Raw genomic sequence first — 13,219 nt, 5'->3', positions numbered from 1 at the left:
AGCGAGAGAGAGAGAGAGAAAGCGCGCGCGCATATGTGTGTGTGTCTCTAATTCTCTACAGGACCAGTATGAAAAGCTAACCTTGATTTTCTAAGCTGGGGGGCAGGGGGAAAAATCATTTTTAAAGACTGAACTCACCATCAGCTTGCTCTGTAGATTGGTAGAAAGGAAGAGGCACCCCCTGAAGAGAAAGGATACTTGAAAAATCATTGCAAGCAAAGGGAATAATTGCGCATGGCCAAATTCTACTCTCAGCAACACCAATATAAACCCACAGTAGGATTTGGTCCATAGCCTCTACCTGAAAGACATTTACTCCATCTCTGCACTGTAACAGCCTCTGAAGGAGTGAGGAGAAAGTCTGATTTGATCAGCTAATAGGGACAAATACATTCCTGGGTAATTAACACATGCCTCTGTGGTACTGTGAAGCACAAGACCATAGGGCAAGTGACCTCAACTGTGATGTGCATTAAGCTCTATAAATCTACTGCCCACAGGGGCTTAGTGAGATTAAAAAATTGAGGGTGGGGGGGAAGTCAGCCTCATGCATTACTGATAGATATGACATCACTGCAACAGCCATCCAAAAACTATATATCCCCAAAGGGGCACTTGGATAGCCTCAGACAAACCCTGTGATACTTAGTAAGAAGCATTTACTTAAGAGGTCTTTGCAAGATGTCTAAGTTGTGGAATAAAGATGCAATGTAACCACGCCAGCTGCATGTGCACAAAACAGGCGGAGGGATGCTTGCTAAGGAAGTAAAAGTTAGATTGCCCGGTTTTTGTATGTAGATTTCAAGGAACATCAGCACTACAGGAGGTGTTTGCGAATCAGAATGTGGAGTTGGGGGAATATCATTGATCTATTAGAATCAGCATTGAAACTCAACAGAAAGTATTCCTTTCTGCACTCTTTAGTTTTATTAACTTTGCAAAGCCTATTTATTCAGGCACTATCAAAGGTGATGGGACTCCCAGTGAGTTGTGGATATAGTTTCTCTAGCAGTTTGATTTCTGGATGCCACATTAATAAGTGTTGTATTTTCTGATGTTCTAGGGTGTCACCATATCAAACACCTAGTGATACACAGATGCAATAAACCTAACACAAAAGACGTACATTGAAAAAAACAAACAAACCTTGGCCTAAATTTTTCAAAAGTCCCTGACAATTTGGGGGGGATCCAACCTGAGACACACTAAAGGGGCCCAGTTTTCAGGAAGTGGGTGCTCAGCACATTTTGAAAGCCAGGCTTCTTTAAACGTATCACATTGGGAACTCAAAAATAGAGGCACCCCAAAATCATTACCTACTTTTGATAGCTTAGACCCATGTTTTAACAGATGTGCCTCACAAAGGTAAGATTAACTTGTACACAGTACAAGTTACTTAGATAGACAAGACTAACTCCTTTTTTACCAGAAGGGTTAATTATTCAGAATTATGTCACAATTACATTATTTTGATCATCCAACTCTAAAATCACTTGTAAGCATATTCGCTGAGCTTCTAATGTGCCCAGGGGTGCTCCCCCTGGCTCTGTCCCAGGCCCCATCCCCACCCCATCCCTTTCCACCCCCTCCCCTGAGCGCATCCAGTCCTTGCTCCTCCCCTCAGCACCTCCTGCACACTGCGTAACAGCTGATTGTGGCAGATGGGAGTGGGAGGCGCTGATGGGGGGGGCTGCCGGTGGGTGCTAAGCACCCACCTTTTCCCCTCCACCCCGTGGTGCTCCAGCCCAGGAGCATCCCTGGAGTCGGCACCTATGTTTGTAAGAACAGATAAGCCAGTGTCTGGGAAAAGTTCTAGACCTGCTCCTGATGTTTCATTGACAGCACAAAGACATGGGAAGAGTAGAAAAGAATTTGTGCTTAGTTTACTCACCTCATACAGCTTAGATGCAACCAGTTTTCCACCCGTACTGTTAATACTCTCCATCACCACAACCTGGAAAACCATTAAATAGAAGAAACCATGACACCAGGGTGACTGCTTGTTCAGACTCAGGAAAGGGCTAGGCTATTGATAATACCTAGCTCTTATTTAGTATTTTCTTCAGTAGATTGCAAAACACTTTACAAAAGAGGTCAATAGCATTAGCTCCATTTTACAGAGGGGAGACTGAGGCACTGAGAGGGGTCATGACTTGCCCAAGGTCACCTGATAGGCCAGTGGCAGAGCCAGGCATAATATCCAAGTCCCCAGTCCAGTGTTGTGTCTACTACACCAGAATGGTTTTATTACAAAGTAAAGTAATTTACTTCTGCCTATCCCTCAAGTAGTAATAATAAGACTGTGGCTATTATTTTTCATATCCAGATCTCAAAGTGCTTTACAAAACAAAGTAAGCATCAGCCCCATTTTAAAGATGGATAAACTGAGTCACAGAGACTAAGTGATTTTCAAAGTTACCCAGATTCCACTGAAACTGATTAGGCTCCTTTGACAATTCTAACCCTCCACACCCAGCATTCTAGAAACCAGGACTCAAACCTTGAAAACTACCTTATATAATTCCTGCATCTCAAAGTAATGGACAGATTTCCTAGCCCCTTCTGCCCCCAGCAATATGCCCTATCCAACACCTCACCTGTCCTGGAAAGAGGGAGTATTCTTTCAGTTCTGATAAATCCACAGGAACTTGCCCTCCTGAAGAGTGTTCCCGATCCCCTTCTAGAATGACCGACTTGGCATTCAGTTTTCCATTGCTGTCACAGCCAATCTGTCCCAGCACAGTGACCGGTTCCTACAGAACAGAAAGCATAGAATGATCTTAGCCAAAAGGAATCCTATAGCACAAAGTCATATCCCATGCAAGACAGCAGTCTCCGAAGCTCCACAAATTCCCAGTGTATGGATCTTGCCTTAAAAAACTAAGGGCAAGGAAGAGACACCTCAGGCCTAATTTTCAGGCCCAATTTTTGACCTGCAATAAACGAGCCTAACAATGGACTTCCTGGGAGAGAAATAAAGCTCTCTCTCAATGAATCAGTTGTGGGTGCAACTCCTTGCAGACACAAATTTTTACCGTAGTTTGCAAATCAGGCCCATTTCTGCTGGGCCAACTTGACTTAAGGAGGCGATAATGCAAACCAATCAAATTGATCCATGGTCACAATTGTATCTAAAGTACTTACATGTATCTCAATACTGTAGTATCTGAGAAGCTCACAATATTTAAGGTATTTATCCTCATTACACCCTGGTATGGTGAACAAAGCACTATTATTCCACTGTACAGATGGGGAACTAAGGCATGTAAAAATTAAGTGACTTCCCAAGGTCATACAGGAATCTGTTGGCCAAGCAGGGAATTGAACCCAGGTCTCGGGCCAGTGCCCTAAACTCTAGACCATCCGTCCTCTCCGGTTTGGACTATCTCACTGTTCAGGTTGTGCAAGTCTGCTCTGCTGCTCTCCACCTCCTACAGACATCCTCACATGCTCCAGCTGGTCTTCTGGCTCTGGCTCTTCAGACAGTTCCAACATACTGCTGACCTTCTGGCTAACGTCTGTTAGTCTATAAGGTGCCACAGGACTCTTTGCTGCTTTCTGGCTATTGGTTCTCCTTATATGTAAAAGCTGGAGTCTGCCTAAGCCTAATTTATATGGATAACATTAACATCCACTATTACATAAGACAAGTTTAGAAGGAATTTAAACCCTCCTGCCTAAAGGCATATGCCGGTGCGTAAACAATAGGCATGTGGAAGGTCCCCTATAGGAGTAATTCCATTGTTGTCCTGTTTGATGTTTCTTATACCTTCCTCTAAAGCATCTGGTATTGGCCACTGTCAGAGATAGGATATCAGGCTACACAGACCCCTGGTCTGATCCAGTCTGACAAATCCTCTATTCTTATAAGTTTCCTTGAGAATAAGGAAGCAGAGGGTAACTACACAACATGCCATTGACCAACAGTCTCAAAGATGCAACTTCTATATATCCTGCAATATTTAATGGAAAAATCACTGCCAATGCAATGTAGTGACAGACAAAGACATAACAGAAGAGACTTGCAAACACGCACACTTATGAAAAAGCTCCTGAGATGCAGTGCTTACCTGTGCAGGGACTAACACAGACATGAACTCCTCAATCTTGTAATGTTTCTTCAGTGCATCCCCAAGTTCTTCTATCTTCCAGGACAGTACTAAAATCATAAAACAGTGTAAGAACATTTAAGATTTCTGCAAAAACAAGGAGACAGAACATGAAGTCAGCAGCCAATTTAAAATAGAGTTTCTCTTTCATGATCCAAGGTACTTATCTGTCCCCACCCCGCAGGGAACCTAAGAGTCTCACAAATTTTTAACATTTATCCTCACATTACCCCATGCAAGGTAGGGAAGTGCCGTTATCTCCATTTTATAGATGCAGAACTGAGGCACAGGGAGACTAAATGACGGAGCAGGGAATTGAATCCAGGTCTCCCAAGTCCCAGGATCGCACTTTATCCTACTGCCTTAACAAAATTCCATAACTCCCCTATCTCCATATACCCAGCAGTCACCAATGTCTGATACTACTCTAAAGCAGAAGAAAGTACTTCTGCCTAACCAGTAAGGGAACAGCTATACCAATAGATAGTGACTTCTTGAGATCAAGAAAGGCAAACTTAATTGCCTACTTTAACTGGAGGTCAAATGCCATCTTTGAATAGTATGAAGTACCTAGATCATTTCAGATGAACATGTTGAACAGTATAGAAAATGTTAATCGAGGGGCTCCTAATTACCCTCTCACATGGCAAAAGCAAAGGGACAGTCAGTGAAATTGGAAGGCAACAAATTTAAAACTGATAAGTAAAAAAATCTTCCTTCACTGGCTGGCCACCCACCAAATAAATAGTTAGCCTGTGGAACATACAGCTACAAGATGGTATCAAGAATTGAGTAGGATTCAGCATTTATATGGACAAGACTATCCACAGTTCCATTAAAGAGGGTTGGGGTGGGGGGTTGGGGGGGGGAGAGGGAGAAGAAAGAAAATAAACCCACTTGCTTCAAAGCTTGAGTCAACTTTCAATCTCTCCTATGGGCAGGTTATTCCATAACTGACCACCTCAAGTTTCTTGCAGCTTCCACAGACGTATCTAGCACCAACCACTGTTGTCCAATATCTTGTCTCCTAAACAAAATGCTGCCCTGAACCAGTATGGGAATTCCTATTTATATGGGCAAACCAAATCTCTCACCTTTCACTAAATTATTGGCTTGACTTTCAGTGATGCTGAATTCAGTGGAAGCTGTAGATGGCCAGCACCTCCAAATACAAGACCTGATTTTCAGTCAATCACTGCAGTATCAGAGCATCTTCCACACACACACACACACACAAAAAACCATCGAACGGAAAAGTGAAGTTCCTAGCAGACTTCATGGAGTCTCCGGCATTGCTCCCTTTTCAAGGTCTCAACTGTGTGTAGGGGTTTTTTTTGTTTGTTTGTTGGTTGGTTGCTTGGGGTTTATTGGGTACAAAGGGGTGTCAGTTTTGTGCACGCTGTTCTTATGGTGGAAAGGATTTTCAAAGAAGGTTTTGCAGCATTTTCTAAATGTGGTCGAGGGCCTGGACTCGCCTAATCCCCTCTAGAAGTTTGCTCCATAGCTGGCCCCCTTATCCAAAAATGCACTGTCCCAGTTCTCACATGCTTCAGCCTGTGCTTTGTGGTCTGTATTGTCCCAGAGGAGAGCAGCTATCATGGTGGTTCATAGATCAAAATTTGCTCTTTGATCTCACTGGGGGTTGATCCATTAATTGCTTTGAAAATTAGGACCCAGGCATCAGACTGGCATCGGAAGTTAACTGGGAGCCAGTGGATGAACTTGGACAAAGGCCTGATGTGCTCACAGCAGCCTTCAAAATGTTCACTAGAACAAAATTTTCATTGGGAAGAAGCTTCTGGCTTCCCTAGTTAGTAAAGATGTTAAGAGCCAAAGTGTAAGATACCATAAGTCATTAGGGGTTCTTACATACAAAAAAGTAAGGTACCTTCCCGGATGTCACGAAGCTTTTGGAACATGAATTTGTAACTCTTGGTGAGCAACTGTTCTGGTGGACCAAAGAGCTTCACACTTGATCCATGGCCTCCTTTTCCACTCCAGGACGTGTCCTGTACAGAGCCGAATGAGGTTACCACCTCACCCCGGTTGCTCCGGGAGCCATACTTCTGAGAGGGAGTAGCGCTGCATGGAGGGAAGAAATGAAACTGTGAAAAGTAACTTGATCTCATCTGACTTTAAAAGCAACAAATCCAGTACAAGTTAGACTAAGCCTTGTGTAACATGGATTTATTCTGATATCTAATATCTTAGACATAGAGACCACTTGTTCTGCCACAGAAATGGAGCCACCTTTTGGGTGGGATGTGGCAGCTGTTTAACACGGTATAACAATACTATACAATGGTTTAGAACAAGAATAATCCTGTATCCACATGAAACTGCAGGGGGAGTTTTAAGCAGGCAAGAATATAGGTACCCAAGTTGAAATTTAACCAGGTGATGGGGTTATTGTCACTAATGCTTACAAAGAAAAAAGCCTCAACACAAACAAACCATAACTCAGTGGGCTCTTCAATGGCTAAGTGTTGAGGCACTGGTAGCAAGTTTCTCTTTTCACCTGTGCCTTTCCTACTATCCAAAGGCACGTGCAAGTATCAGGAGAAGAAGAGGACTCCCAGAAATGGTTCTGGGCCAGCAGCTTGTTGAAGTCTTTCCCACTATACTCTGTATGTCTCTTAGGTAGCAGTAGTCTAACCGGTCAGTAGTTTCTGCCCACCCAAACCCAGTAGTGGTAGATCTTTGTCTCTACCCTGTTGGCTGTCTTTGGGAGAGGAAAGCAGAGACATTTCTGGTCAGATCACGTCCCACAGTGGTCAGTCACTTCAGAAGAAGGATTGCCCAGTGGGTAGGGCACCAGTTTAGGACTTGGGAGACATGGTTCAATTCCTGCCCCACCACAGACTCCCTGTGTGATCTTGAGGGGAAAAAAATAATAATTAAAAAAAAAAATCACTTAACCTAAGTTCCCCATCATTAAATAGGCGATAATAGCACTGCCTTACCTCACAGGGGAGTTGTGAGGTGCTTTGACACTAGTGATAGGGACTGAATACATGGTTAAGATAGACAGACAGATCTGCTCCCTGACTTACTCTAGTTTTGCCCCCATGTCATCAGATTAGCATACACCATGAGACTGGGAAGGCAGTGTGGATTAGAGCACCAAACCAGGACTCAGGAGACCTGGGTTTTATTCCCAAATTCTGCCACTGACCTACTTTGTGAGCTTGATCAAGTCACTTTGCCTGTTTCTCTCTCAGCCATCATCTGTCATGTTTAACTAGCTTTTTGGGGCAGGGATTCTCTCACTATGTTTGTAGAGTGCCTATCACAATATGGTCCCAACCTCAGGTACAGCCTCTAAGTGCTACTGCATAGTTGTTAATAATCTGTGTCCATAGACGCCAACTTTTCCCAGCACCGGTGGGTGCTTGTGTGCCGGGAAAGCGCTGGGAGCCAGGGGGAAAAAGCAGCCACGTGGCATGCTCAAGGAGGAGGTGGAGGTGAGCTGGGGCAGGGGAGTGGGATGGAGCACCCACAGAGTTGGCGCCTACGTCTGTGTCCATAATCAATAGGGTTGTGAAGACAGAAGTTGGAAATATTCATATATTTTAAGGCCTGAAGGGACCACTATGATCATCTAGTCTGACCTCCTGTATAGTACAAGCCAGAGAACCTCATCCAATAATTTTTGCATCAAACCCATAAATTCTGCTTGAGCTACAGCATATTTGTTAGAAAAAATATCTAGTTTTGATTTAAGGATTTCAAGTGATGGAGAATCCAGCACATCCATAGCTAAATTGTTGCAACAATTACCCTCACTGTTGAAAATTTGCACCTTTTTCTAGCCTGAATTTGTCTAGCTTCAGTTTTCAATAAGTGGATCTCATTCTGCTAAATTAAAGACCTGCCTACTATACAAACATCTCTTCCCCATGTACATACTTGAGGACTGTGACCAAGAGTTTGGGGTAAAATAAAGAGACTGAACTTAAGTTTCTCACTTTAAGGTCTGTTTTCTAGACCTCAGATAATAACTGTGGCTCTTTTTTTGAATCCTTCCCAATTTTTCAAGATCTTTTTTGAATATGAACACCGAACTGGATGTAATGATCCCATAACGGTTTCAATAATGCCATACACAGAGGTAATACCACTTCCCTACTCCTGCTCGATATTCCCCTGCTTATACAAGAGGAAATTCAGTTTCTAGTTTCATATGTCTTGAGGCTTTAGCTTCAAGATTCAGCCACAATTTAAACCACATTCAAAGTTAGTGTGAAGAGGAATCAGGGAGCTGCTAGAAGAGCCAACTCAAGTGGGAGACCAATAGTACCATACCTTGGTGAGAAGCTGTTTGGAGAGAAAACTAGGTGGGGGCTACGGGTGGATAAAGTCCTTTTAGACTGTGGATTCTCTGGTGTAGTTATGTTCCGTTTCCGAGAGCCCTACAATACAGGAAGAACAGATGTGTCAGTCTTTCTTAGGGCTTGGCTACACTTGAAAGTTGCAGCACTGGTGGAGGCTTTCCAGCGCTGCAATTAGTAACCGTCCACACCTGCAAGGCACATCCAGCGCTGCAACTCCCTGGCTGCAGCGCTGGCTGTACACCTGGTCTGGTTGGGGTGTAACGATTGCAGCGCTGGTGATCCAGCGCTGCTCGTCAAGTGTGGACACACACCAGCGCTGTTATTGGCCTCCAGGGTATTAGCAGATATCCCAGAATGCTTTTATAAATTACTCTGTTTTGTTATGCAGCCTCTCTTTGTTTTGTTGTGATCCCAGAGCTGCTTATAACACAGCTCCTGTTTGTTTTGATCAATCTGTACCTGGCTGTGAACAATCAAATGAGATAATGAGGCAGGCAGGGAGTGAGTGTTTGCTTGACAGAGAAACAGCAGGGAGTCCATTTGGATGCAGGCTGTTTGCAATTAAGAGTTAAGACTAAGGGGTCGCGAACATTTTCTGATTTTTCAAGGCAGGAAGCTAAACACACAGTGTTGGCTCCAAAAATCCACTCTCTCTCTCTCTCCCCCCGCTCCCTGTCACACTACACCACCTCCCACCCCCTCTTTGGAAAAGCACGTTGCTGCCACTTGAATGCTAGGATAGCTGCCCATAATGCATCACTCCCAACAGCGCTGCAAATGTGGCCACACACCAGCGCTGGTAGCTGTGAGTGTGGCCACACACCAGCGCTGTCCCTACACAGCTGCACGACCAGCGCTGTAACTCCCAGCACTGCAACTTTCAAGTGTAGCCAAGCCCTTAGACTACTTTGAAATGCAATTGAGGGTTTTACACATACGCCATTCTCTGTCAGCTACTACTCCTCAGGAGACGCATGAGAGGGCCTTATTCTCCATTGCAATGCACCTTGTGTAGTCATTTAGATCAATACCATGTAAAATGGGTGTAAAATGCTCCCAAACCAGATTAGTAGGGCAACAAAGTATCAGGCCTATCACTTTTAAAGTGACACAGGTCCCGATCCTGCAATAACATTTGCACAGATGGACCCCTGCACCCACACCAAATTCAAAGCAGTATGCAGAAGTCATTGATGGACTGGGGCCTTATTCCTTAAGAATAGCCCTGCAAGAGTCATGAAAACTGTCCAGCCCAGCCACAAGATCTATCTTCCCTTCCTTACCCTGATGAAAGGAAAACAATATTTAATCACACATCCAAAGAAAGAACATTGTGCTCACCCCTGATAAGAGAGTAAATCTTTGCTTGCATTAAGACAGATGAAATAGCAAACAAACAGTAACACTTTCACATATTCCACCTAGCTTCCAACATCTCAGAGGAGAATGGAGCTGGGTAGCTCTTTTTGGAATAGAAACATACAGAAGACGATACACTTACTTTTGACGGTGTTGTGTAGGCATCTAAGAGGTTCTCCTCTTCCTCCTCTACGTCAATGCTAAAAAATATTAGTCATGGAAGAGAACAGAGTACTGTCTACTGAAATATAAGATTTGATCATTTGTTGCCCTGCACCTTTACTCAGTCATTTGCAAAATCCTATGGTTCTGTCTTGGAAGCGTATTGCCCTACACAGGTGCAGCCATTTACACTAGTACAATGGAGAATCTGGTACATAAATTCCAATTAAAGTGCTTAAAAACAAAGACATTATAGAAGTAAAACTCTCTTTAGAGGGCCATTGACCTTCTTGTAAAATGGAGGTCACAAGATTTTTGCCAAGCACTAAAAATTAATTCTTGATTTATTCCAATAGGAACTATCCCAAGGTGCCTAAGGTATGTCAAAAGTTTGCAGTTCTGGGAGCAACTTAAGATATTGACAAGAAACATTACACAAAAGGAATGCATTTTCCAACCTTAAAGTTAACAGCTTTCTCCCATCCTGCTCTTTTATGCATGGAGAAGCCTCCTCAAAATCCAAGTCTGCCATAACAACCACAGGAGACTGCCAACTGATGTTGTCTACATAGTTTTTGTCCCAGCATAACTACATCAGTTATATTAAATTACACTGTAGGCTCTTTGGGGTATCGTCCTAAATTTTGACCAGAATCAAGCACTGAGGAGCCTAGTACAAGCACTGACTCTTTAGCAGTTTCTCCTGGTGTTGCAGAGTAAGTTGTTACTTATCTTTGATCTAAGACTAGAACTTTAATATTAAAAATCTTTACTAGAGAAAGTTCACCACCTATCTTAGGTACTTATATGATTCCTATCATCATACCATCTGAAACTCTCACAATCTTTAATGCAACATACACCCACCCGCAAGGTAGGGCAGTGCTACTGTACTCAATTTACAGATCGAGAAATGAGGCACAGAGAAACTAAGTGACTTGCCCATGGTCACAAAGAAAATCTGCAGCATAGCAGGTAATTGAACCGGTGTCCAGAATTCCAGGCTAGCACCCTAATCACTGAACCATGCTTCCTCTCTTGAGTAACAGATTACATGTAATTAACTCCTTGTAAGCTATGCTATATAGTAACACCAAAGTACAGGCTGAATCAAGAAAGTCAGCTAAAAAGGGACTTATTTTTGCCTTTTCAATTAGAAGTCTTAATATTAAACAAACAGCAGAGAAGGATACAGTCCCTGAATGGTGTTGATATCCTTGATTCCAGAGTATCTGTTGTCCTTTTTTTGATGAGCTTTAGTAACTCTTTTGTTGAGTACCTGAGGAATAATGAAAGCCCATGACTATTTCAAGCTGCACACATCACCTGATTATATAGCACTTCACATCTCTAAAGATCTTTACGGGTGTTAACCAATTAATTCACCCTGGGTATTAATCTTCACCACCATTTCACAGATGGAGAAACTGAGGCACAGAGAGATGAAGTGTCACCCTAGGCCACGGAGAGAAACAGCATCAGAGTTAGGATTAGACCTTGAGAGTTCCCAGCCCTGTGCTCAAGCCCTCGGTCTTCTGTTGAAAAATAAGTTTAAAAAAATTTCAAAAGCGATTTGGGATTTTAGAATGTGCTCAGATGTCTAGTGGCCGCTAAAAATATGGCATAGATAGGGACCTGTATAAGATTGGGGGATCCAATATCAACCTATAAAGCAGTTTCTTTTTCTGCTTTAAAAGCGATGGAGTTTCTCAAAAATATTAAGCTTTCCTTTCTCTCACTCTTTGAACGTTTTGTCTATTTAGACTGTTTGCTTTTCAGAGCAGGGACTTGCTAACTGTGCATATATAGGACACAGCAACATAGGACTGTTCTCAGTGGGGACCTCTAGGTGTTACTATAATACAAAAAAATAAGAAATAATCTTCAGAGCAGCAAGAAACCAAAACACCATACTCAATTATTCCTATATTTAGGGCTAGGGATGGTTTGAGTTTGTTTCACACTCAGTAGATTTGTCTTAATTATGATAAAATGATATTAAAGAAAGTATTTCTAGTCAACACGTTCTAAAACTGCACCACGTACAAGACAAGTTGTACTTGAGACCTGTGCCTGCTGGTATAGACACATGCCTCATCTACACCAGAGTGTAGGAATTTAGTGCTAGCTACACAGTCTTAAAAACATGACCTTTTCCCCCAGTCTACACAAAGCAAACTACACCTCCTCCCAACCCTCTATTAGCTGTTTACTAAACATCATTCTTACTTCATATTCAAAGACATTCAGGAACTCTACAGTGAGACGAGACCCGTCTTCTTTAGTTGTAGTGAAGGCAACTAATTCATTAGCCAAGTCACTCTGTGCCAGTCTGTGCGTCATGCATAGTTCAACCACTGCAAGAGGACAGATGTTTTATACAGAGCTGAATCACTGATGAATTTGCAGATGTCATCTCTCTTGCTTTAATAGGCAGACACCACAACTACAGTTGTTTAGCACTGCAGAGGATCGATTAGAGTCAAATCACAGTTGTCCCTCGCTATTTTCGGCGCCAAACGAAAGAGGCACTTTGTTCCCCCCTCACAGCCTCTGGGAGGGAGCAACACAACTTTATCAACTGGCATCCTTGATACAAACAGCATCTAGTCCCAAACACTAGTTTTCCCAATGTTAAACACAGGAAACGGAGCAACAAGTGACATTAAGCGCAGAAGGAAGCAGCGTCCAAAGAGCAAATTCTGCTGCTCATCACTTTTCTGCCTCATACCCCCCAAACCCCTCCTCCAGACCCCCCCGCAATCCCCCTCCCCGCCAGGATTTCAATTTACCCCATCACCTTACTCCCACCACGCAACACCTGCCAGCGCCGCCACCCCACAGCCCGCGTTACCCACCCCTCCTCACAAGCCCCAGGACACCGCCCCACTGGTCCGCTCCCTGCGCCCCCACAACCCCTGCTGCACCTGCCCCAGAGCCCCCCCCCGTCCCAATTTCTCCCTCAAGCCCCGCTTCGGTTCCTGCTACCTCCCCCCACACCACGCCTGTGCCCGCCTCCTCCCCTGATGCCGCGTGCCGCCTCCCTCACGTTTGTCGGGCACCGCCTCTTCTTCATAGCCCACCCCGAAGACCTTGAGATCCTCCAGCAGCTCCTCAACACAGACCGACCCCATTGGGCACCCCCGGCTGCCGAGACAGAAAACAAGCGAAAAACCCGCCACCCTCACGCCACTTCCGTGCTTTACGGCCGCTGTCGCCTTGCCTGCCCCTGCCTCCAGCAGCCAAAGGGGCGGG

General features: G+C 43.9%; 1 protein-coding gene across 2 annotated transcripts in view; it reads right to left on the bottom strand.

Moving 5' to 3' along the window:
- Positions 1 to 13,206, bottom strand: part of POLA2 (DNA polymerase alpha 2, accessory subunit) — a 50,915-nt gene extending 37,709 nt beyond the window's left edge. Inside the window, exons 1-10 of one of the 2 annotated variants that reach the window (XM_039482714.1) lie at positions 13,188 to 13,206; positions 12,194 to 12,321; positions 11,158 to 11,243; positions 9,945 to 10,002; positions 8,415 to 8,521; positions 5,998 to 6,191; positions 4,071 to 4,159; positions 2,598 to 2,753; positions 1,892 to 1,954; positions 139 to 181 (exon numbers count right to left, since the gene is read on the bottom strand). In XM_039482714.1, the coding sequence (XP_039338648.1) occupies positions 139 to 181; positions 1,892 to 1,954; positions 2,598 to 2,753; positions 4,071 to 4,159; positions 5,998 to 6,191; positions 8,415 to 8,521; positions 9,945 to 10,002; positions 11,158 to 11,243; positions 12,194 to 12,307 (910 nt within the window). In that variant the 5' untranslated portion in view covers positions 12,308 to 12,321; positions 13,188 to 13,206. Of the gene's footprint in view, positions 1 to 138; positions 182 to 1,891; positions 1,955 to 2,597; positions 2,754 to 4,070; positions 4,160 to 5,997; positions 6,192 to 8,414; positions 8,522 to 9,944; positions 10,003 to 11,157; positions 11,244 to 12,193; positions 12,322 to 13,013; positions 13,147 to 13,187 lie in introns of those variants that run through there. The other variant, XM_039482713.1, reaches the window with a different exon arrangement.
- Positions 13,207 to 13,219: the final 13 nt, after the last annotated feature.

This window comes from Mauremys reevesii, linkage group 7 (genome assembly GCF_016161935.1).
Source record: "Mauremys reevesii isolate NIE-2019 linkage group 7, ASM1616193v1, whole genome shotgun sequence".
In the NCBI taxonomy this organism is placed as follows: Eukaryota; Metazoa; Chordata; order Testudines; family Geoemydidae; genus Mauremys; species Mauremys reevesii.
This window is presented reverse-complemented; position numbering and strand designations above follow the sequence as displayed.